The sequence below is a fragment of the Condylura cristata genome, unplaced genomic scaffold (genome assembly GCF_000260355.1).
Source record: "Condylura cristata isolate star-nosed mole 26May11 unplaced genomic scaffold, ConCri1.0 scaffold00004, whole genome shotgun sequence".
Lineage (NCBI taxonomy): Eukaryota > Metazoa > Chordata > Mammalia > Eulipotyphla > Talpidae > Condylura > Condylura cristata.
In genome coordinates, this window is record NW_004567105.1 from 26,374,099 (window position 1) to 26,400,849 (window position 26,751).

Sequence of the window (26,751 nt, forward strand, 5' to 3'; positions counted from 1 at the left end):
ACACACACACACACATATATACACAGATACATATATACAAAAATCTAATTAGGGACATCACACTCACACATACATTATATACATACATTACATGCATATAGTGTGTACATATATATATGTGTGTGCATACACACATACATACATGTCCCTAATTAGATTTTTTCCAGAATCCACATTTGAAGCCACCACGTAGAAATGGTCTTAATAGCATAAAATCAAAATAAGCAGGGTTGATTTAGCTATGGAAAATTTATATTGACACCTAACATATATTTCCAATCTCCAAATACAGTCAACATCTGCCTTATTTATAATACACGATTCTCTAGAATTTCTCTAATCAGATTCAACTTGACCTATGGTAAAATGTAAAATCTCAACCATTGAAAAACTACCATTCTTTTACAACACTCCTTATAAAGCCACGAAAAATGATCATAAGTAGACTGGCCAAATATCTAAGAATTCTTTGAAGTATAATAAGATATACACAAGTTTCCACATAAAAATCCAACAGTACAACATAGTCATAATTTAAGAAACAGATTTAGGAAGAGATTACAAATTTGACTTACCCATTACTTAGTTCACTTACCAGATATCTCCTCTAGGCACTGCTTAGCAGTCTTACTATATGATAAGTCCATTTTAGTAGGACTGGTACAGGATTCAGCCGGTGGTATAGAAGTACCTTCATTTTCTGAATGTGCTCTGAAATTAACCAAGAAGACAGAAACAAATGCACGGTAGTTGCCAGTGATGCCTCAACATTTTCTTCAAGAAGAAATTGATGTATTAAGGTCACTGTCAAGGTGAGTAAGCATTTCTTTATGTCTAGAGACAAAACATAGCCTGATATACAAAGTAGAAGTAAAAACAAATATTGAACTTGTTCTGGGACATAACAGTAACTTTGATGTTGTAATTTCTAAGATTTAACAAAGATTAAACTTAATAAAAAATCGCATATCCCCTTTTATGTTGTATATTTATCTGTGGTTTTATGTTGTATATTTATCTGTGGATGTGCATAAATATATACTTGTGGTTAACATGCAACGAGTAGGTCCAAATCAAATGAAACTCATTCAACAGAGAGATTACATTCAATTTTCATGTACGCTTTTCTTTTTCTACAAATAAAAACATTTTAAGTTGCACCATCTTTTCCTGGGCAAAACCTACGTTTACTCCATTTAACCACCTCATTTATAAACAACCACAGTATTAACTACTAAAACACAGATGGAAGCAAGGTAAAAAGCATTGCAGACTGGCCTGTGTTCTCTGAAGAAATCTCAATTATCTTGGGGTACCAGGCTAGTACTGGGTGTAGGCCCGGAAATGATGTTAACTGTTTCTTGCTTTAAGCAACATGTATAGGGAACAGTTACAAGTGAAAGAAAATTTCAATGTATTTTTTTAACTCATTTGTTCATTACTATTTTACTTTTATTTTAAACCTTGCTTTTGTTTTAGAGAAAGTTAAATATGAGCATAAACATAGGAACATTTTCTATTTATTTATAGATTTAGAAATTGAAAATCTCATTAGGAACTTAAGAACTGATGGCAAAATTACTTATATATAGACGTATGTGTATTTATTGGACTTGGTATATAAAAGAAAGAGAATTATTCAAGAATTCATGCAAGGCTTTGCTTGGCTTACAGTGATTTCTGACAAACTGTTCCTATTTTATTCTATCTTAAAACCAAATTTGAGAAGAATAGCTTAATTAAAATAATATACTATTCAAATAAAAGTATCTACCATTAAGAACAGTAAAGGCTGAACGTTGCTAAAATCACCAGACATTTTTTTCCGTCTCTGTCTTGATATTTTCTCAGAATTTAGGGTAGCACTTTTCTTCATATTTTCCCTTTCATGGGCTTCTATGATAAAAACTTCAGCACCCCCCTCCCCAATCTCTGGATACTACTGTTTTACTCATTTGCTCTCTTTTCCCAACCATTAAATGTTGTGGTTCTGGATTACACTGTGACAGGGATAAGGATGCCTAGAAATTGGGGTTTTCTCAATCAATATGTGTAATCTCTCTAGCTGATCTCAAATATATTCAGTATAATAATCATTACCTACTGTATATTCAAACTCTGATCCTACTTTCCTTCACATTTCAGAGGTGTATTATACCTGCCTAACTGAAATCTCTTTTTATTTGCCACACGTCTCTCCAAACCTACCATGCACAGAATGGACTCATAATCTTTCTCAATAATCTGGTCCTTGCTCATCCCTAGGAGGGATGAGGCTCTACCTGTTGTGGCATCTGTCTGCCTCTTTAGCATCACCTGGCACAAAACTTTTCTCTGTCTCCCCAGTGACCACCAGATTCTTCCACCCAGTGCCCACAATTTATTGCCTCAATAGGGCTTTTGCTCTTGATTAATTTCCTTTCCACTTCATCCAATTAAGTCTCTCCCTTCAAGTCTCCATTCAAGTGACACTTTTTTAAAGAGCCAGCCTCAAATTTCAGATTAAGTTCCAAATTATCACCTCTTATTGCTTCCTGTACTTATCTTGACAGCACTTGAAATTTTATAGCATTTTGATCAATGTTTATGTTGCAAACTCAACTCATTGACTCTATTCTCTGTGTTTAAGCTTACTAATGCTTTGCTCGGGTCGGGTACATAGCCTGCACTCAGTAAATATTTGGTCAATGAATGAATACATATTATCAGTAATGATAATAAAGAAATATGAGTGGTGGTTACAACCTGTGGAAGGAAGTATGGTATAATGGTATATATATGCACTTCGATTGGTTCTTTCTCTGTGTGGTTATTAACTCATTAAACCTTGTTTAGAAATTGAATTGTTCATGAAAGCTAAGAAACATCTGTTCACTGCAAAAGAAATGTGAACTCCAGTTTTACTATCACTAAAAGTCTAGGAATGCATACTCTTAAGACAACAGGTAACATGAAATGTGGGGAATATATCTGGCTTCCTATGCCATTTATTTATTTTCTTCTGTGGCTACCAGGCACTCCTATACTCCCTGTTTTATCTATAGCATCTTGCCATTCATTTCTAAAGTCTGTTCTCCATTTGAGCTCACTTCTTGAGGACACTGTGATACTTCCCTGATCTGTTCATTAACTGCTGTTTTTGAATGAAGGAGGAAATATCCTCTGAAGTTTTCTAAGTATTTTTACTACTTGCTGAAAAAGCTTAAACGGAGAGTAGGCAGTGAGACTGGAGACCCCAGGGAAAGCTGACTGGCTGCCTGCCAAGAAGCCTGGGAGAGGCACCAGTGCCTTGGTGAACTGGCTGTGAGCCAGGACTGGCCTGGAGCCCTGTCGGCTCAGTATTCACAGATCTCTTGGAGGCTGAGTCACATTAAGTCATTCCCTGAGGTGGCTGACTAAAGTTCAGTGCCAATTGGTTCTTATTAGAACAAGACCAGCCGCTGCCACAGGAGCCAGAGTGCTTGGGTCATGTTAGTTACAGAGAGTCACAGTATCTCCCTCTAGGAAAATCCATATGGAACAAAAGATATTCAGAATGTATCTTAGTAGGAGAGTTTTTTGCTTTACTATAGACAAACAGCTCATAAGTACTCCCCAGGAACGGCCTATGGCTGCCTATCATTCTCCAGACATCAGACCTATACTCAGGGTCATTGACTAAGTGCCCACATCTCCTGCCTGTGACACTCTCACAAAGCATATTGATACTCTGACAACTCAATCTTGATTTAGAAGCCTTTGTTTCATTTTTAAAAATATGATAGTGTATATTTCAGACTTATTCCCTTTTTAGTTTATATAACAAGAAATAATCTTATTAGATTTTCAAGTTTTTCAGTATATTTTTCATGAGTTATCTACCTTAGCAATTAGGGAAACATATTGATGAAATCAATTTTTACTTCAAATAATTATAGAAAGGACTCAAAAATCATATTTGTTTTGTATGCATATAGAAAGGGGGTACATATCTCTGTTCTACATCTGTTAGAAATGATCCATTTCTCTAGGATTCCACCTCATTATATGGAATTCCATTTAACTATAGACTCTAGAGATATAATCAATTCTAATAGATTAATATTTTACTTTCTTCCAAGTAAATAAAGAAATTCACTTAAATCTCTGATAAATCTAAGCATGGCCATATCGGTACATACTTGATTTAGTAAGGTAGATTTTAAAAGTCAATATATGAAACTATTATGAAGATTTCATAATCAATAAATAATGTTCTCTGAGCAAAAAGTACATTTCCACAGGTATACTGAATATGGTGACATCATTCACTGTTCCCACATAAAGTGGTACTGCAATTTGTTCATACTAACTAGAAAAAGAAGAAAAAAAGTAAGATGATATACCTACAAATATTTAGCACAGTCCTGTACAGACTATCTTTTTGTGCATTTATATTATAGTCAAAATTTAGCAGTATCTGCTGAAACTATAAAAACATAGGTTTGCAAAAAAACACCACTGAATTTATTTTGATAAGCTAGGCCTTCAGTACTAGTACCTGTTATTAAGCATTACAGTGCTTAAAATCTAGCTTTCATCAATGATTAATGCGAAAATTATGCCTTGAAAAAAAATTATGTGCACTTACTATGTGCCACTTATAATGCCTAATGTTTTACATAAAGCATATTTCTCAAGCTTCATAACAATTCTGTTGCTATGGACTGCTATGGACTGAAAGCTTGCCCCCCCCATTCCTATGTTGAATCCTAACGCCTATGTGATGACACTTGGAGGTGTGGCTCCGGTATGTGCATAGATCACCTGGTTGGAGCATGCATGGATGGGATTAGTGTCTACTAAAAAGACAGACCGCAGTGGGCTCCCCGTCCTTGCAACATTGAGGCAATGTGAGGACAGAACAAGAAAATGGTCATCTCCAAACCAGAAAGCAGGCACTCACCAGACACCAGAAGTGGTAGCACCTTGATCTTGGACTTGTCAGCCTCCAGAATTGTGAAAAATAAATATTTGTTTAAGCCACCTAATCTATGCAGTCAGAACAGACTAAATAACTATAATGTAGATGATATAGATAAAGTAAGGCTCCCAGAGGTTTAATAATTTGCTTGATGTAACAAACTGAACCCATATTGAAACTGGATAGCCATAAATACTGTTCTGTTAACCACTTTCCTAAAGACTAACTCTTGACAGAGTATTTCCTTGTATTCCAGTTGCCCTTAGCCAAAAAAATAGCTGTTAGTAGGTCAAGATCAGACAATATTTGAATGTGACGATATCCTATTGCCTGCCCTAAGTTTTACTCCTTACTTTTTATTACCTTAAGTTTGTAATCTTAAGAAAAAGAAGATATTGTATTTTTCATTTAAAGGAAGTCAGCAATAAATTCCAGATATCATCAATCTTCAAAAATTCCAATTTTATAAAAATGGGTATTTTTGTATATTGTTATGTAGACATATATCCGTATATTATATCAGTGTGTTTATGTGTGTGTGTGTAAATCCCCTGTGGGTTCACCTTGATATGGATTGAGTCGCAAATGCAGACACAAATTGAACTTGCTTGAATCAGCAACACTAACTGTTTTCTTTCCCACAGGGAAGAAAAGCGAGGAACTTTCCAAAACCAATAATGGGTTTGATTTCTTCTTTTCTTCCACATAGGAAGTCAGACAAGTGACATCAAGGTTCGAGACCAGGAATCTGTCAGAGTAAAAAGTAGCCAGGGGAGAATGGGAGATTTGTTATATTCAGGAGGAGGTTGAATAAATAAGAAACATTTTTGAGAAGAATGGGAGCCAGGTTGTCACAGTTGATGAGGTAGGAAGCAAGAAGAAATCCTGGGGGATGATTAGGAAAGAGAGGATTAGATATAATAGCGTGAATTTAGCACAGTGGGTGTGTGTATGTATGTATGTGTGTGTGACAGATATTGAGATAAGTAGTATAAATGTCTGTGTGTATGTGTGTGCACCTTCATCTTTTTCATCACCTAGAAAACTGAGGAACAGTAAGATCTTGGTTTGTAAATATCACTCTTTACAAAAAGAAATCAGGATTCTTAGGTTGAAGCCAATGCAGGGCAAATGAATGAACATGCAATATCTTGAGCCAAAAAGAAAGTAAGTTCTCAAAAAAATCATGGTACAGGAGCATGTCTGAACAGTCAAATATGGGATAATTTAAGCCTGAAAATAAAGAGCTATATTGATGAGTTTATCCATTTAGTATAGTGGAAATTCATGGGTCTTCATAATCCAAAGACAGGCAGCGGGAGAAGGGAAATCTCTTTTGTAAAGCAGAAATATAAATATATGTTAACAATTTAGGCAAGAATTTCAATGGATATTAAAACATTCAGATGAAAGTAGATCAAGGAATCAAATTTACCCAGTCTCAAAAGAAATCTTCCTACAAAAATACTTAGCTATTGCAAATTAACTTGAGTGGGAGACTGTGACAGATATTATTTTATTTACATAATTGAACTTAACACCACTAAAATGTGGAGTGTCAATAGAGTATAATGTCGATGGCATGCAATGGGAAGAACATATCATTCCCTGATAGTGAAGGCAAGACTAAAGAACTGCTCCCAACTGAGGGATATTATGATGAAAAGACAACTGGGTAAATCAATCATTTTGAATTGAAAAAACAGGTATCTCTGGGAAAATTAGTGAAACTTCAATAAGTTCTTTGGGTGTTCTCAGGGAAATGTATATAAATAATATACATATGTTATACACACACATACATCTATGCATGTTGCTGCAAATTTTCTTGGTCTAAAAATTGTTTAAAGGGAAAATTAAAATATGAAAGAAGAAACCTCAGTGATCTGGTTAGGGATTCTGGCACTGAACCATGTAAGTGAAGTGCATAATAGGCAGTTGATAAAACGCTCCTGCGGAAGGAATGCCAACTCATAGCGGTATTCAATACTGCGGGTCCTCTGCTAGCCATGTTTGCATTCTAGCTTAGAAATACTGCTGTGCAGGGAGTTTAAACTGCTACCAGATGTACAGATATGCATCAAACCTAGCAAGGCAAACGTTCAATAAGCTTTAGTTTATGTTGATGACCAATTTTGCCCAGGTCACATAAAACCACAATTGCAGTATAATGTGTAATAGTAGCTGCAGGGCTTACAGAAGCTCTAGCTGCTTGATGGTTATATACTTTACATTTCAATCTCTGCAAACTCACAGTTCCTCCAATTCAATATACTGGTTCAACAAATACGCCAAACTTAAAATCCACACAAGTAAGCATTTTTAAAACTAATGTTTTACATCCTCTACATTTTAGGACATAGTACACTCAAATGTCAATGTTATTTCACCTTCTGATGTTTCACAAAAATATGTTATAACAAAATTCTCTCCTAAGAACCCATAATATTGCTATATAAGATAAAACATATCAACAGAAATAAAACCTCTAAATTTAGACATTGTTTATCTAATTTAAAAAATATCATTATATGTAAATTTCATGACTTTAAGAAGAATGATATTCTTCTTTTAACAGCGATTTGCCTTATCTAAACATCAGGTACCTTTTTGTGGGTATGTGTGAATCCACACTGCAATCCTGGTTCTGCTCTCTTTGTATTTAGGTATTTGTTTATGACCAGCTCATTATTTTCTTGCTACTTACTACACATGGTCAGAAATTAAAAGAATGTAGACCTCAAAAATAGTAAGTTATTAATTTGGTTGCTAGTCAGTTACATTGAAGTTTATTCAGGCCTGCTAAAATGATTGTGATTTAGGGAAAATGAACAGTTCTTTCTTTTATCCTTTACTAACTAATTACTTCACTATTTCACTTCATATTTATTTGGAAGCATGAGGAATGTAGCTCTAAAATAATTAATGCAAAAGCAATAGTAGTAGCAAAATTATATAAGGGAAGAGGGGAGGCATTTTTCAAGATACAAAAAAATTTAAGTAAAAATTTTTGAACTTCAGGCAAGGAAAACAACTTTAAAAATACAATATAGTGAGTAGACACCATGAAAAAAGAGGAAAAATGATGAGAGGCTTTCTTCTAAACTAAACTTTTCTCCCTTTTCTTTCTCTTCTCATAATTACAACCTTAGGTTCTAGTCTTGCCAAGTCAACTGCTGAAAGTCAGGAGAATTCTCCTTCTTAGAGCCATTAGATCATGTTTTATCCCACACTTACTTCTTCCACCAACAATCCATTTTATCCATCAAAGATATTTTGCTCATCATAGTCGTGTGTACATGCACCCACACCCTCACACACACATACAACACACAAAATCACAAACCGAGTCCAAATTCTGAACATAAAAGAATTTTCACTATAATCAAAAAAGGCCTCCCTAGTGGCCTAGGGGTTAAGTCTCAGTGCTGTCACTGCTATAATCTGAGTTCGATCCACGGCCAGGGAGCTCACCCACATACGGTGCAGCAGATCTCTCCTGTCTCGCCTGCAGCTCCTTTCAGCAGTATATTTCAGTCAATCCACCTTTCCTGCTTGGTACTCAGTCTCTGGTGAATCCTCTTAACTTCATACCCACTCAACTGCATCTCTAGCCTACACCCTAGTTCTTCTATGCAAAAATAAATAAAAATTAAAAAAAAAAAGAATTTCTACTACACTCAGGTTCTAATTGACCTTCATTTCCCAGGAAAAGTGACTTACTTGTCAACCATCTTCTACATATTCGGTTTGTGCTTTCCACATGGTTGCTTCAGCCTTGCAATGCCTTCCCTGCACCATTCATCTCCACTTCTTAAATACCTCTTGTAGTTGTCTTAATGCTCAGAAGACAGCTACTTCCTTAGACAGACAGGTCTAATATTGGGAACATCATACATTGACTAAAATGTTTCCCAAAATTCTCATCCTGATTTCAATTATATCTAGTTGATAAATGGATACAGCTATAACAAATTCAAAACTGTTCTTACCACATTCTAGTGATAAATGAGTTTAAAAACTTAATATAGGATATTCTTGTATTTATATCAAGTCTGATTAATATGAGACTCATTAAATTCCAGAATTCAAATAAGACTCTGAACATTCATTTTGCAAGAAAGGATATTATGAAGCATATATTAGAAGCCCCAGAAGGAATAATTCATAACCTAGTATTCCCTGAAAGTGGTCTGGGAACTTGGGGAAAAAACCATCATCAGCCACCTATCTTCTCATTGCACAAAGGTTAATTAGCCTTAGATGGTTAATATATGTTTGCACACATGTACATTGAAAATTTATACTACAATAAAATCAATGAAGCATTTTCCATTTTAAATGAGTTCTGATTGAAAAATTTATAAATCTACTACTGAAATTTTCATAGCTCAAATTTTCTGTATATACAAAGAAAAAGTAGTAGGCCAAGAAGGGTATTCTGACTATTAGCCCTGTGACTTTAGACATTAGCACTAGTCTGAATGAAATCTTGCTTTATTATCTGTATAAAATAAGCATAACATTCCTTTGGCTTTATGATAAAATTTAAATGAGAGAATGCACATAAATCTTGTAACATAAGAGATTTGCACTAAAAGAACACTTTAGAAATGATAATAGCATTATAAAAAAGTAAACTAATACTGTTATCTTCTCAAGTGATTGGCAACACCAGAAAAGTCCATGAGGGATTTTGTAGAAAGGCTTCTTAAATGGGAATGGGTTATATGGTGGTTACATAATCCAAACCACACTATGCTTAATATAAATATCTTTCACTAACAGCTAAAAAGTCTTGGATATTGACTGCCGCACCCTGAGAGACTTTACTCCATCATTTATGAAATCATTCTGAGTTAACAAAAAACTGAACAATAATTGCCTCATGTATAGACTAAAAGATGGAATTTCTTATTAGATGTTTCATTTTCAGCTACCTTATGTTACTGACAATAACAAAAATAATTACTGGCATTTATAAGTCATTAAATTCCAACCGGACTGTGCTGAAAACATTATAGGGGTTATTTTATCAGTCTTTAAAATGACCATTCGTACCAACCAAACTTCTCATAATAGAAACTAAAGTTTAGAGAATGTCATTTATTAATGTGGTGTTTATACTTCTAAGTCCTGTATAAATATTGTCATTTCACAGACAAAATACCCTTTTCAGGGAAGCTTCTGTTATTATAATTCCCATTTGAGACTCAGTTTTCAAATATGTCACCTATGGGTTACATGACTAATCATTGATGATGTTGAGGTTCCAACCCAAGCTAGCTGGCTTTGGGGGATAGTCTTGAGACCACAAAATGCTGTTTTTGTTGTTGTTGTTGTTGTTGTTTTAAACCACTGGAGGAACAAGCCAATTCTACAGTTATATTTCTAATTATATGGCTACATTATCTCACTTTATAATCTTCATTTTAAAGTGGGAAACAGAAGCTCAAAGAGGTTCAAGAACTTGCCAATATTATATAGGTGATTCACATTCTAACCTATAAACTTAACTGTTCCCTTTATTTTATAGTTAAATGTTCTACATTTTCAAAAGGCAACCACTAATCTTATATCCACTGCATACTGCTTTTCTAAAAGCCAGTTGTTATTTCTAGAAAGAAGACTTAACTGGCAGACACATTCTTTTGTTTAGATTTTCACTTTCCTGTGAAATCTATTTGTGATGACTTAAAATGATTGATGTTTTACAGAACATATTTTGAAATCCACAAGTGTGCTGAGTATGACATATTTAAAACCTATTTTTTGCAATGCGTGTTATGATATTTTGTTATCTTAAGTTTTGCTTAGTCAAAAAGGGACCCTGGAGTTAGAAGGAGTATAGATTTCCATCTGATCCAAATACAAATTTTAAATGAATTACTGCTACCAATGGCAGAATAAGTAGACTTAAATGAAGTGCCCCAGGAATATTAGGTTTCCTGAATATATAAATCCACCTTCCACCAAAAAGCTTTCACTGAAGGGGAATGTATCATGATAATCATTTGTTTTACTTAAAAAAAATACACTTAATAAATTCAACATATAGCTAAGTAATATAATCTTAGCCCATCTTTAAATTAAAATAAAATACCAAAATAATTGATATGAAAACAAATTAGTAAAGTACAAATGTAATAAACAGCGACATAGATTATTATTTCTACCTAGAAACTTTTGTCTGTGGAACACTGACATAAATTATATGTTGGGGAAGCGATGCCTTAAAAACTTCATGTAATGAACACTTACAGCATGCTAGGATATACATTAAATATTTTATATCCATCGCCTCTGCAATTCTTCCCAACTTTAAAAGGCAGATACTTTTATTGCTGTTTGACAACTGAAGAAAATGAGAGTAAAAGATTAGATCAACTAACTGGCCCCAAGTCATGTAGCTTGCAGTATCAGGGCTGGGCACTCACATCTGTTGATTCTACAACCTGACCCTTTAACCATTATAGAATACTTTCATGAAAATATTGCTAAACTATAAAGCTGAGAACTATACTAATGGACTAATAATAATAGTGCCATTAATAGTAGTGACAGTAATAGACTCAGCGGAACTCAACCAAGACACCAGAGTTCAATTTTGCCTTCAGTAGTAACAAGCTGGTTAACTTTGAAAGTCTGTGTTTCTTCAAGAGGCGCATGGGGGAAAGGCCAGAACAAAGTGGCTGCTTTCTCTAGAAAAACTTAAGGCTACATCCCTCTACCTGTGAATGAAACGCTGTTTCCAAACGACTGTGTGAAATGCCTAACAGTCTCCCTGTTGCTCTACATGTCACAGTGTAAAACTTTACACTGCGGCTGAACAGAGGTCACCTTACCTATAAATGAATGGAGCCACTGTGGCGGTGTTCGGGTGGCTGTGTTGCTGCTGTTGGGGGAGCTGAACAGTACCATTGCCTGTGCCTTGCCCAGTGCCCTGGGCCCCAGGCACTGCACAGGAGCCCAAGGGAGAAGCCTGGCTGGCTTCCCTTCCCTCCGAAGTAGCAGGGCAATTGGATGTGCTTGCTTTCTCAGTCGTTATGGGCTTAGGTAAGGACTGGGAGGGGCTTCCTTTGGTAGTCCTGAATTTTTCAGACTCTTTGCCTGCTGTGCTGCCAGGTGAAATGGTTTGCTTTGCTGTAGGAGCCTTTGAGCCCGGTTTTGGAATCCCGCTGGAAGATGGGATTAAACTTTCCTTTTTGGCTGCCGTTGCTTTGCTGCCCTTTGGGATCAAGCTGGCGATTTTAGAAGTCTTTTTTGGACCTGTCTCGGTCACCTGATCCTTCTCTTCTTTCACTGGTTTTTCAGTGCCAGCTTTATTTTTGTCCCTGTTCTTTTCCTCTTTTTCCTTTGGCTGTAGCAAAGACTTTTTATTGCTGAGATTTTTGCTTCCAGCTTTTGGAGGGGCTAACTTAGGTGACACTTTGGGGCTGCTGTTTGTCGAGCCACCACTATTCAGACCACTGCTAAATCCTTCCGTTTCACCAGACTCAGAAAAGGCATCATCGTCCTTCCCACCGTCACTGGGTCCTGAACTGGGAGACTGTGGGGGCCGTAAAGCAGTCCGGGCATTGACCAGCTTGAATTTTTCAAGCATGGATTTCTGTCCCGAGGGAACTGGCTTGACCCCTTCCGAGACAGGGGGCTTCAGTCTGTCTGCAGGTGGAGTCGGGGAGGTGGCTGGGCTGGGCTGCTTTACCGTCAGCATGGTGGAGGTGGCGCTGTGCTTGACATTCATGGACTTGCTGCGCCAGGGCTTGCTGGCACTGGGGGAAGGGATGGCGGAGGCAGGGGGCTGCCCTGCGGTGCCAGGGGGCTGCATGTTACCATTTACACCTGAAGATGGCTGAGGTCCTTTGGCGGAATCTAGACATTGTTAAGAACACAAAATAAAGATAATTCTGATTAGTACCGAGCATTATATCATACCAGAGAGTACTTCTAAGAACAGTAATGCAAACATCTCTCTCCTCTGACCTGAAGAGACAAGCTATACAACAGCACTCATTTCTATGATGTGGTGCTTTCTGTACCATCTATCAGAAATTCAGAGTCTCTGAGCATTATTTTTTCAGATGAAAAAATAAACTTGCTTTTTATTCCTGTCTAAAGTTATTCTTACCCCCAAACTTTGCCTGTCATTGATATCTGAGGATGACTAAGCACTAACCTTCCTATAAGCAGTTCTACTTTTTCCAACCACTGCTGTTGTTCACAGCAGTAAAAGAGTCCACAATGTCTCATAATAATAATGTATGATGAATATTAAAAAATCATTTTAACCTATACAGAGCTTATGTTAATTGTTTTCAGATTAAATGTTTTTTTATGAATTATGTTTTTTTATTTTTGTTTTATTTTACTTATTTGTATAAAAATGAAACATTTGAATTTATGGGTGGCTATCAGAAAATAAAAACTTATACCATATAAGTACTTAACAATGTGTTACTGTTTGCTTACTTTCTACTCATAACTCATTGTGATGTGAATTTTATAGGACCCTTCCAGCAATGGTTAAGGCCTGATTACAAGTCACATTTATGACCACAGAAAATTAAATGAAAATGAGGTTTTTATTGCATGCAATAGAATAAAAAAGAGCTGAGTTTGCCAATTAAAATAATTCAATATAAAAGTAAATATTTTTATATATAATTCTGATCAGGTCATAAACCATTGGTCACAGTGATCATAAATACCTCCTTCCTTTTTTAGGAGTGGAATGATAACTAATTAAATTATATATCTATGTAAGAGTTCCATTTGGTACTTTTAAAAATAATATTGACAAATAGATTCTATTTTTGGTAAAATGCCTAATGGAAATATTTTATAAGAAATGTCCTTATAAAATATTCATAATATTCATGAATTGGACTTCAATTTTATTAATATTTACAAATGTAAATACTAAATACTTTTAAGTATTTTCTTCAAAGATGCCAAAATATATGACAAACAACATATAATTAAATTAACTAGAACAGAATACTAGTCTTACCTATTTTTCAGAAGAGGAAATTGACATACAAAAAAGAAAAAAGAGATAGGAAAAGAGATTAAACAGTTAAGTGAATTTTTGTGTTAGTCAGGCTTAACTTTAAAAAAACACAACTAAAAAACGTCATATTTGTGAATTTCATATTAGCAATAGTAATGTGGACAAATGTATTTTATATTAAATGTTTCTTCAACAAATTGGTATAGAAACATTGACTTCTGATTCTATTCTAAAATTCCTTATCTCAACTAAATAAAATAAATCTAAAATTACATAAATACTCAGAGAGAGGGAGCACTTCACTGAAAAGTTAAAATGCCCACAAAGTATACTTAAGTTTTAAAGCATATGATGAAAAATACTAAGAATTGAACATATCTGAGGTTCTCAGTTAATTCTGTCAACTACCATATTATCCTTTTTCTCAAATGTACAAGGATAAATTCAGTGCTTCATTAATTATAATATTATTCCTTAAACATAGAAATCTAGTAAGTAGTAACATTTGATGCCCTTAATAAAATTAAGTCAAGTAAACATCTCTTTATTGATTTTACTGGAAACTAAAAACCCCTCTAAACAAAAATAATTTTCTTAAGTTCATTGAATTTTGTACATGTGAATGCATTTCACACATTACCTCACTATTTCACTGATTTTTGCCCACATTTATGACTGTATTTTACTATTTCTACTAACATTAATTGATGCTATTCAGTTTTTGTAATCTATAGGACACTAGGATAGGTACAATATTGTTATAATATTTAATGAGTGGCTATGAAAGATATTCTAATATACCTTATAATCTACTCAGCGGAAAGAAGTCAGACTCATAAATGATGAATGATATATATTAAATGTCAATGAATGTGAGATAGTAAAAAATGGAAGAGAGTTGCACAGAGGGTAGTGCAGTAATAAATAAGATCAAGACAGATAAGCTAAAGGAGAAATGTAACAGGAGGCAGGAGAAAGATGGTGGCATTTTATTCTACTTAAGTACATTTTTTTATAGAACTTAAAAAACAACATAATTGGAGAGAAACATAGTGCCTCAAAAACCAAACTGAGTATTGTGAAGAACATGATGACCTTTTCATTTTCTTATACTGAACTCAAACGTTATTTGTGGGATTTATTAATTTACAATGAAAATATTATTTTAAGTGTTTAATTGTCTACAATGAAAATAATAATTGCAGGCCCTCCCTGGTGGCGCAGCGGGTTAAAGCACTGCACAAAGAAGCTTAAGTCACTTCCGCATGAGTTCGATCCCCGCCTGCCCTGGCGGAGATCCACATGTTGCGGCAGACCTCTCCTGACCCACCCACTGCTCCCCTCAGCAGTGTACTTCGTCGTTCTGCCTGTTCTGTACCCTACTCTGTCTCTGGTGAATCCTCTCACCCTCTGCATCTCTGGCCTGTACCCCAGTTCTGTATGAATAAATAAATAAATCTTAAAATAATAATAATAATTGCTATAAAATAATAGTGTTAGTGGGCACATCACTTTAAATTCATTACCTGTATCATATCATATCAGTGTTCACATAACCTGATGAGGTAGGAGGGCTCCTATTTCCACCCCAAGTTTGAAGAGATGGTCACTTGAGAGCCTAAACAACTTATTCAATGGTGCATAGCTTGAGGTGCAGGTAGGATTTGATTGTACATTATATAAGTTTATAGCCCAACCTCTGTAATTGCATGAGAATGTTTACATGGTGTTTAAACAGTGGTTTTCAAACTTTATCATGAACATAATTTATATGGGTTCCTACTGATGCACATCCCATTGTGATTTAGCGGATCTGCAGGAGATTCTGAAATTGTGCATTTCTAATCAGTTTTCAGATGATGTCATTGTTGCTGGTCACAGACTGTGTTTTGAGGTAGAAAAGGTTGAACAGATGCAGAAATAATGGCAGTTGCCAACTATCAATTTAAAAAAAAAAAAAGTTTTGTTTTTTTTTTTTAAGATTTATTTAGTTATGCATACGAGAGATGGAGTACAGGCCAGAAGTGCTGAGGTTGAAAAGATTGACCAGAGACAGAGTGGGGAACAGAACAGGCAGATTGAAGTATACTGCTGAGGGGAGCAGCGGGGTCAGCTCTTTGGTCAGGGATCGAACTTGTGCTGTAGTGGCTGTGGACAGCCTCATAATGCTGTGCTTAATCCCTTGTGCCACCAGGGAGAACCCACAATTTTAAAGAGTTGTTTTTATGACAGTTTCAAAATTAGCTAAATAGGTTCAGTGTTTCATAGCTGTACTGCATTAATATTCTAGACATTGAGCTTTCAGAATCTATGCCAACTCCAAATTCATCTAGATGTTTGGCATTGATGGTTAGTGAGCACTAAAAATAAACCAAGATCATAAGGCTTTCCTGAAATCTTTTAATGCATCATTTTAGCCATCTATGTGTATTTTCATGTATCTATAACCAGGTTAAGAGTCAGGGACAGAAAAGGAGACAGAAGGGACTCCAAATTATGACATTCACCTACAACCCACAGTCACAGCAACAGCTGTAAAATCCTCCTCAGACCATTACACACATATAAGATGCTTCTCTAAGCTCACCTCCTAATCTGTCCCCAGCCTGTCTCTATAGAGCAGCAATGAAGTTTTTCAGGTTTCATTAAGAGGACAAAACATAGGTCATTAAACATCAGGAAGAGATTGGAATAATGAGTCTCATTGGATCCTCACAATAAAGGTTGCACAATCACAGTGCCTGAAATGGCAGCACTTACACTTCCTACAGAGTGGTGCTGCCAGTCTTTGTCATTTATATTTTCAATATTAAGTAGCCTGGTTCTACTGATAGATTACCAGATGTTGATTACTCAGCTTTTGACTATGAATGAGTTGTTATCTGGGCATGGGGAATAGAACAGATGTCTAGCGTACATAGTAAGAGGCATTCTTGCAGAGAATCGGTAGCTTGTATTTGCAGGACTTATCTCTATCTACAGCCCTACTTCTTGTCCTGTACCCCAGTGAGAATTATCTACTGCCCTTCTCTTTCCCTCTCTTTCTTCTTCCACATCCACTATTACCAGCTTGTCTCCAACTGAAATAATATCAGCTGCTTCTTTTTTTCTAAGTATTTTAATGCATGGAATCACATTTAATTGTTTTCAAACACGGTATTTCATATAAACCACTAAAAATCTGCAATATAGTTATGGTTGCTCTTGTGAAGAGAAAGTAACTAATTTCAAATCACATATACAGCAAAATAGAAAAGGCAGCGTCAAAAATGGAACTTGAGTTTAGCTGACATCTAATTGGGAGGCTCTGACTCTCTCTTTTCCATGTTATTTCCATGTTACCAGAAATTCTGCTCTCCAGGAAGACACATGTTTGTCAAAAGATAGAAACTGAATTAGGTAGACCATGAGCATCATTTTATTTCTTTATCAGTGAACAGAACATAAATAGAGAAAGCCTTTAACAAATGCTTTCTACTCAGTAAACTATATATTTTCTCTTTGGGCATCCTACTTTGCTATCCTTCTGAGTTAAGAAAAGATTTAATTCCTGTTTAGAAAATATCTGAATTCCCAAGGTTCATTTTTAGCCATTTCACTCTGAAAAAAAAAAAAAAGGAAGTAAAAGAATAATACTGATGACCTGGGAAAAATGCCAATTTAGTTCTGTAATTAATACATGGAGGTGAATGTGCCAGCCACACCAGGTGCATGTGAGGTTAAGTAAGCACATTTTTTCCAGAATTTCAGATAGAGGTAGAGCTTCACCATGTTGCCAATAGCCTCTTTTAGCTTCTGAAAGGAAATACATAACATCCTCAACCTCTTTCTTCAACTTCATTGAATAGTATGTTGCTATGCAGATGAAAGCAAACCAGCTCTCAACTCAAAAATACACATGTAAAACAGTGATGGCAAGTGCACCAGTATTTTTGAAGTATCCACTGTGTAGAGGCATGATATTCAGAGATACATGTGGTTCTGGCTGCATATTGGCCAATTTCAGATCATTACAGAAGGAAGGACATAATTAAGTAATGTGACCATGGTAATTTGTTCGGAAATAATTTAAGCTGTCACTTTACAATAATATACCAAAATATTTGTTTATCATTTAAAGAAGTAAAAAAGGAAAGAGTAGCATTCAAATCTATCTATCTATCTATCTATCTATCTATATATATATGTATATGTATGTATATGTATATGTATATATATATATATATATATATATATATATATGTCTTGTTGCCCCACTGGTTCCCTCCTTATTCATATTACCACATCGTCTTCCATAGAAATTTGTTTGTGAAACACCTCAAGCACCACGTGTATGATGATACAACAGAAACATGGAATGGGACTGCAGGGCTTCTACCACCACTGGTCATTCTGCACAAGCTCACATTGTACCATTTGCAATCTTAGAGTGCCACTCTGTGGAATGCTGTAAAATTTAAGGAAGCTTCCATTTACCAGCTAGGTTTTTCTAAAGTATATAATTTATGTACAGGCATATCTAATGTGTTTTGACTTCAAGATGTGTACTTGTATATCTGAGGGAACAACATCTACAACTAAGTCTATTGAGCCATATTACATGGCATGTGTCTAATTCTATTACCACATGAAAATCCCTAAGATCAACCTAAAATGTGTGATTATTTTATTTTAGGCTGGTTTAAGTATTAGAGAAATGAAGCAAAGGAGCACATAATTAAATCAACAGCAAAGCAATATGATAAGTAAAACTTACTAGGATGGCCTAAAAAATAAATACTTCAGTTCTTTGATTCCATGGTAATTTCAGAGTAATTTGAAAAACAAGGTACTTAAGAACTAGATATCTGTGTTTTAGCAATTAAAATTCCAATTCTAATGCAAAATTTACATTAAAACTTAGAGCTTTAAAAATGTTCAGATGAAATATGGCTAATGATCTTATTAACCATGTTGAATGTAAATGAAGTTACACTGAAGAAACATCATTAGACCCAGGAAATCAGAAAGGTAATATCCTTTTTAGTTAATGTACAAGCATAACATCAGCATCACATGGAAGAGAAAATAAAAAAATGGTTGTATGCCCAATGGTGCTGTGGCATGTTTCTTAGCAACATCTAAAAACAACTCTGCTAATGAACTCTATCACGTAAGTACTTACAGATCATAATTTAAAAACTGAATTCTAAATAAAGCTAGGGATATTTACCATACATACAATGCTCAATTGCTTAGCCTTTTAAATATTTATCAGCAGTATCATATAAAGCCAGAATGATTCATTGTTAAGATAATTTGTTTCAGGTATATGAAATGTGTGTCCTCATGTACCAGGGCATCATCTTCATAAGATCCCTGCTTTCCATGAACAGTTCCCTGCTTTTCTTTAAAGCATTATCTGTGTGGACTATTCTCAAAGGATATTTAAAGGCAAACTGATAAATACTGGTATCACAACATATTATTTATTGCAAGCTTCTGAATAGCAATCAAGAAAAGAAACTTCAACTCTCGAATGAATTGCTTCTCTATAAACAATGCTATCTTCATTTCAGCATTTGTTCTAAAATTTGGTCCCACATTCCATTCAACAGAAGGGAAGAAGGGTGTTGGTGTCTATTATAAGATCATTTCCATTTCAGTCTTTTCTCAGGTGATAATCGATGACTTGTTCACAGAGAGCATAATTCATTTGGAAAAATGGCAAAATGAACACACTATATTTTTGAAGTGCATTATTGTTAAAATATTACATTTATTTTTTGAAATTTAGTTTGTGATTTCCTCTCACTTTAAAGTTAGACAATTTTCATATTAGTTATTTTTATAAACCTTGAAAACCTGTTTTCCACAGTATGTTGTTAAACAGAGAAATGAAATTGTTTTGTGGCTAGAACCCTACCATTACAAATTCTAGAAATTCTTCAATTGATTCATATGATCATCATCTAATACTTGTTAAAGTAAGGAAAAAGCCTATTTCCACTTAGAAACTATTCAGGAAGCACATTACAGATAATTTGGTAAATCTTTCCAGCATAGTGTCTTAATTTATTAAATTTAAATGCTATAATTATTCAAAAGAAATAGAAGTTATAATTAGAATACTTGCCAGTAATTTGTGAATTCTTTCATTGCAATACTATAACCATTAAAAATTCCTACTTAATTTCAGTTTACTTGCCCAGGCCTCTGTGACAAAGATCAGTTTGTGAGCACATAAAATCTTATATTTTGATATCCTATACTGCCACTACAAACACCTCTGCCAAAAAGTTTAAATCAAATATCCCTGTCCCTGCCCCCACTCCCAAAGAAAACGCCCAGGAAGAGGAACTACTGGAAAGACTAAGACATAAATTATAAATTGCTTCATATGTAATATTTACCATTATTTTGTTTTCTCTGATGATCTAAGAGAATGCTTTTGGAAATATAAAATAGTATGACACAATGATTAATTCAGAAACATTGATATGGGATATACTGACATATATGTGTGATCTCATGTTATAAAATACCACATTATCATGTAAAAGGAATTCCAGATGATTGTACTAAATCATGGGATGCAATTCATTCTTAAGTTATTATTGGCAGGTTACAGGCACTTAATGCCTGTAATAACTCTTATCTTTGACTATAGAGATGAACATAAGGAAATATGCTTCTAGGGTCAAAATCAGAATGTACATTATCTGTCTCCACCTTGTGGTGATTGTATATAATGCTACAATATTTTCTAATTAGTGCTACTTTCTACATGTAGAGGAGAGAGGCCTATGGCATTGGAAAAATATGAATACTGCCTAGTTTGGGGTTTTTATTTTTTACACCAGAAATAAACAAAAGTATGTCACATGACGGGGCAATTCAAATACCTGATGATGTAAAAGAATTAGATCATCTAAAACATTTCTCAGGCAAAGTTCTCTTTGCCAATGTTCTTGCAAAAATACATAGCTGTGTTATCAAGAAGATAAATTTGACACTGAGCGGACCATTCACACATCCCTGTGTCAAAGCGTACTGAATTGCCCCTACCATTCATGGCACCTGAAGAACCTGTATATTCCTTAATAGGAAAGTTCCAAAAGGAGAGAGAATGTTCTTAAATTTTATTCTGCATTTAAAATATAAACTTCTAACTTCCAAATATACACTTTAGTTTTCTTCTTTCATCCACCTCAAGAACTGGGAATCTGTACTGAGATCAAGACATACTGATCTGCTTTCAGCTGTTTTTAGGCATTCTCATTTGCTTTAAAAGGTGGGAAATTTTCACCAGAATGTTTTAGTCATAATTACCTCTGTCCAGTCACGTCTGAACAAGAGAAATTTATGTAATCAGATTATCTGTATGTGAAACAATTGAAAGTGAATTGATGTGAACAAAATGTTTCTATGTGTTTGAATTAGTCAAATCAACTTCATGGACAGTTCTACTATATAAATATACTTATCATTTTTAAGTGCTTATTATGTTACATGTGGAGCTGAATATAATGAAGAGAAATTTAGAACAGTACTGAAAATTCAGAGGGCCACCCTTGTTCCTTCTCACACAGTTAAACTGCCTATAACCATGCAAGTAAGTGTAGCAAAAAATGAAAGAATGTAAATGATGTCTCTCTTCAGGGAAAACTAAGGTCATAATGTTTGTGTCCTACTGCCTAAAAGATTAAATAGCTTCATAATTATGTCTCAATTTCTGATGTTCCAACCTTAAGTTCCCAAAACACTGGCATTTATTTATATGTTAACTGACATTAAGGATTCAAATAAATTGGGTACAGCTTTAAAATTACAGGGTAATTTTTGTGAAACTAGAGAAACAAAAGAAAATGCTACTTATCTACAGAGGGGAGGAATATTTTTAGAGAACCAAATTTTGTACCTGGGTATATAATTCACCATTTTAAAATAAACTTATTTTTCTGTATATGTTCTTCAGATAAGAAGAGTCCTAAAGAAAGCTAGAATACAGGAGTGGATGATTAGAAAAGAAGAAAACTCCAATGATAGTAATTTAATTCCAAGAGCTTTAACACTGTTCAAATACTAGACTTTAGCATATAATTTACCAGACTCAGGTTAGATTTATGACATAATGATGTAGTAGTGGAACACTTACCTTTTTCATTGCCATTTGCATAATTTGGAGGCTTGTTTTTGTCAATGCTGTTAAAGCTCTGACTTCTCCTATTTAAATTAGAGGCTCCTTGGACTTTGCTGCTGCTGCCTGGAGCTGGCACCCTAGAGGGCCCTGGAAGCCTGAAATAGTATAAGAAAAATTACATCATTACTGTACACTACGCAAAGGTAGGAGCAGAAGGCTCCGAGCAGAGAAGAGTTAATCACAAATCAATATATGATGTTGTAAAATTATTTACCAGGAAATAATGGCTTAAGGAACAAATGACTAGTTAAAAACAAGGGTTGAGTATCTTCAGGTGTCATTTCACTTTTCAATAAATATCCCCCCAAAATACACTAATGATGTGGAACTATTAGAAATAAAGTAACCTTGAATCTAAATAGCCATACTTACCACAGACGGAGGAAGAACACTTCCATGTAAAAGCACTGTAACAATTACATGAACGGCAAAGGAAATAATAGCACTTTACTATGTCTAGTATGTTAATCAGCTAACTGCAGTAGTTAAGTTTTTCTTTTCAATGATGGGATATTTGTTTTTATCCTGCCAACTGGTACATTCATTAATGACAAGAAGAAAGCAAGGTGACTGGACAAACTGGAAACAGCAAGCGCTCACTGAACTCTAAACTGATTAGTTCTGCTCAAACATGGTATGGGGATCAAAATCATGAATTAATTCAGATTTGACTGATCTGTATTACACAGATAAAAAAACATTCTTGTCTAAATAAAGTAAGCACTCTGTGCTTAGTGGGCATGACAGATGTGATCAACTGACACAGAGGCAATATAACAAGGAAGGATGCATGTCTCAGAGAAGACAAGCTGTGAGTAAAACAACTTCAAATGCACCCACTGTGACAGTAGCTTCAGCTACTCTCAGTGCGAAAGACCAGATCAAGAAGCAGATACAGACTATTTTAAAGCCAAAGAAGTTCAACGGGAGACTATAATCTTTGGTTATCTTAATGGCACTATAATTAAAACTAATATGGATCATTTATTTTACTCTTTTACATTTTCCATATTCAAGTTTCAAGTATCAGTTACTGTTTAAACACTGAAGGTAAAGTCATTCTTTTTTTAAAATAAACTAATGTATAGTATATATTGATAATAAACTCAACACATAAATTAAAAATTAGAAATTGAGAATTAATGTTAGCATTTTGACATATTTTACAACATGATTTTAAAGGTTGCAGCTTCTAGAGTAGGATTTGCTGCCACCATGTGAAATCACTGTGTACTGCTTGAGAGTTTCTATTTTAAAATATAAACAAGAAAGAAAATGAACAATACTTTCAAACATATAGATGCAGTGTTGACTATTTTACTGTTTCTTTTACATTTCTTTAAAGGAATGTTTTGACATATAGGTGCCCAATGTTATTTCCAAACTATTCAAAAATCAAACTCTTAAATAACATAAGTACTTTTAAACTATTAACAAAATATCACAGAATGAAATGAGTATCAGGGAAACACAAATATCAGTTTTTAAACAGAGGTTTATTTCTTGGAATTATTAATTTCAAAATGCCAATTGCATCTTGGCTGATAAACTGTCTCTTCATCTGGTATCATGCTCAATATTAGACTCTTTTCCAAAGGATTCCAGCATTTCACTTTTGCTCAAATGGAGCTAGAGAGCTTGTAAGTATAGCACAATAACCACAGACAACGGGAATTTAAAGTACCAGCAATTACACTCTTAAGAAAGAACTCAAATAATTAACTTGGCCAAATGTCTTGCTCATAGTACATCTGAGAACTATTCCTGTATACACAGTCATAGACCCAGCAAGTTCATTCCAGACTTACGTGTATAAACAAAGTTTGTCACAAAACTTGCCCTGCTTGCAATGAAACTTGACCTGTTTCTTAAAAAGCAATTAAAATGCATTTTAATCTTTACTGTGACCCATGAAAGCAAATGATCTTTAGTTCTCAGAAGAGCAACTTAAAACAAATTAAAAAATCCATTTGCTCTTCTCATTACCCTAATTTGACAGGCAGCCAGAATGCCAGATCATTCTTCAAAGTAATAAAAAGGAGAAATAAAAATGAAGCCAAAAAGAGAGATGTTCGATTAAATCAAAGTACTTAAAATGTATTTTATGTGCATCAGTCTTTGAAGTGGTAATAAAAAGTGCTTACTGTACATGGCAGGTCACTGTTCTTTGCACATCCTAATTTATCTCATTTCTTCTAATTTTTAATTAAATGTCCTTTAATTTCTAACTCCAGAATCATCTGAACTATTATAGAAATGAACCTAATTTTGAAAAGCAACACCAGGGGGAAAGTACATACCTTAAGTTAATGCATCATAAGTAAGCAATCTCTGTGGTCAACATTGTATAATATGATACATTGATAGAGCCATGACTAATAGCCACCCTGAGATAGTTTCCTAGTGAGGTGGCACACATAAGCACATAAGACTCAGGGATACAAAACACATTTGCTGTGGCTTCACTTTGCTGTTCCATACGAACATCCTGTCTTCAATAACTTAACATTAAGAAAAAAATCAAACAGTATCCACTCATTTTTGTATACCAGAATTTTCCAAACAGTACATAATGTACTATAATTTATTACAACAGACTGTCTTTAAAATACATGTCATAAGAAAGAAAATATTTACATCATTTCAGATAAAAGAGCAGTTCAGGCTGACCGAGTACTAACTTCTCCACAAAAATCTGCCAGTGTTTCTCAATTCTGCTCCAAAATATGTATAGCTAATACAGGCATAACTCAAAAAGAAAACAACAGATTTACATAACTTCCAGATCCTCTGAGATGGAAAAAAGGGGTCTTCAAGGTCATTTTTTACTTCACTTTCTCTAGGTTATAACCTAAACTTTAGCCCAGTCATAGCACTATATACATACATACATACATACATATATATATATATATATATATATATATATGTATGTATATATGTGTATATATATATAAAATAAAATAATAAAACTAAAATAGAAATCAAAATTCATTAACAAACTAGCACAAACATGCTTATCTGCAGGACTGTGTATGAAAATTTGCTTGGAAGAGTTCAGTGTTCCCAAATTTTTTATCCAGATATGTCTTATTTTTGAAAAAATTTAGAATGATAGGACAAAATATCACTGGGCATTTACCGTATTTCACTAATAAACAATAAATTAGAGATATTAACTGACCTAGTAGGCTTTTTTTGACTGGTTGCAATTCCACTGTGATTAGACTGAGTTGCATATCTGGCTGCCAGACTGTATGAGGAGAAACAGAGAAATTGAATTAAAGAGATTCTTTGAACACAGAAAGAAAGCACAAACTTATAAGAAAACTATGAGTACATGAAATGCAATTGGAACATGTATAAACATGTATAAAGAACAAATTAATTAGAAAAGTATGATAACAACATACACCATGACCTTTGACTATGAACACACTATGAAATAATGCAATGTACCCCTTGTTATAAAATGTGTCATCACTAGTTTTAAAATTACGTCTGTGTGATATTCTTAATATTATTTTAATAGTACTGTTTCATTTTACAAAAATTCAGTATTTGTAAAAGCTTATGATAACTTCTGAAAAGTTTGTTTGACTTATATGACAGAAAGATCACTCAAAAAGTTAAAAATGAAAAAAATAAGTTTGAGAGAAAAGTCATTTTTTATTAAACTCTTTGTTTTGATCATTAATGTAAATGTTATTTTAAAAGCCAAGTGATTAAAATATTTAATTTCTGTCTAGTAATTTATTGTTAACCTCTAGTCTTCCATACAATGTTTTAAGAAGTAAACAAGGGACTTACTGGGTGGTGCAAGGGGTTAAAGCACTACATTATGAAGTTATCTGCAGCCACTGCAATATGAATTTGATCCCCAACCACGAAAATGACCCACATGGCTCAGCAAAAGTCTCCTGACTGCCTGCTGCTACTGTCAGCAGTGTATATCAATAGATCTATCTGTTCTACTCCCCAACTTGGTCTCTGATGAAACTTCTTACCCCTAGCCTGCACCCCAGTTCTTGTATGCATAAATAAGTTTTTTTTTTTTAAATGAAGTAAATAAGACAATTTTTAAAAATTAGGTCTATGCAAAATTGAAACTAAAGTGGCTTTAAATGCTCAAAACCAAATTGAATAACTATTAAAGAAGATTTCTGGGCATTATTGAATTACAGTTCTTATTGATATTTTTAATCAAATTCTTTGAGCAAAAACACACAATATTTAAAAAAATAAAAAAACATACAAACTACACCATAATTTAAAGATCAGTACTTTTATATAAACAAAATGAATATTTGTGCTTTAACTCAAATCAAAATATTCGATCAAACACACACAAGAAAGAGTCATTTTAACCATGCCTTGAAGGATTTAGCTATAGTTGGTTCTTCAGTAAATATGAACAAAACAGAAATTTGTGTTTCAAGCTAGAGTTGACTAAGGATTCTGGAAGCAGTGTTCTGAAAGACAGGTCAGACCCACTGACTTCAAACACATTTCACACACCCTGTAAGAGCCATGGGCTGATGTTGAATGGGGAAATCATTTTTCAGATGACTTGCAATGACTCTACATGAGCCCAGTTGTCCTACACACAGTTACAAG

General features: G+C 34.3%; 1 protein-coding gene across 2 annotated transcripts in view; it reads right to left on the reverse strand.

The window, feature by feature from the left end:
* Positions 1-26,751, reverse strand: part of NAV3 (neuron navigator 3) — a 263,498-nt gene that overhangs the window by 137,417 nt on the left and 99,330 nt on the right. For both annotated transcript variants that reach the window (XM_004675863.2, XM_004675862.2), the window contains exons 6-9: positions 25,319-25,387; positions 22,090-22,229; positions 11,788-12,814; positions 596-711 (exon numbers count right to left, since the gene is read on the reverse strand). In XM_004675863.2, coding sequence (XP_004675920.1) covers positions 596-711; positions 11,788-12,814; positions 22,090-22,229; positions 25,319-25,387 — 1,352 coding nt within the window. The remainder of the gene's footprint in view (positions 1-595; positions 712-11,787; positions 12,815-22,089; positions 22,230-25,318; positions 25,388-26,751) is intronic.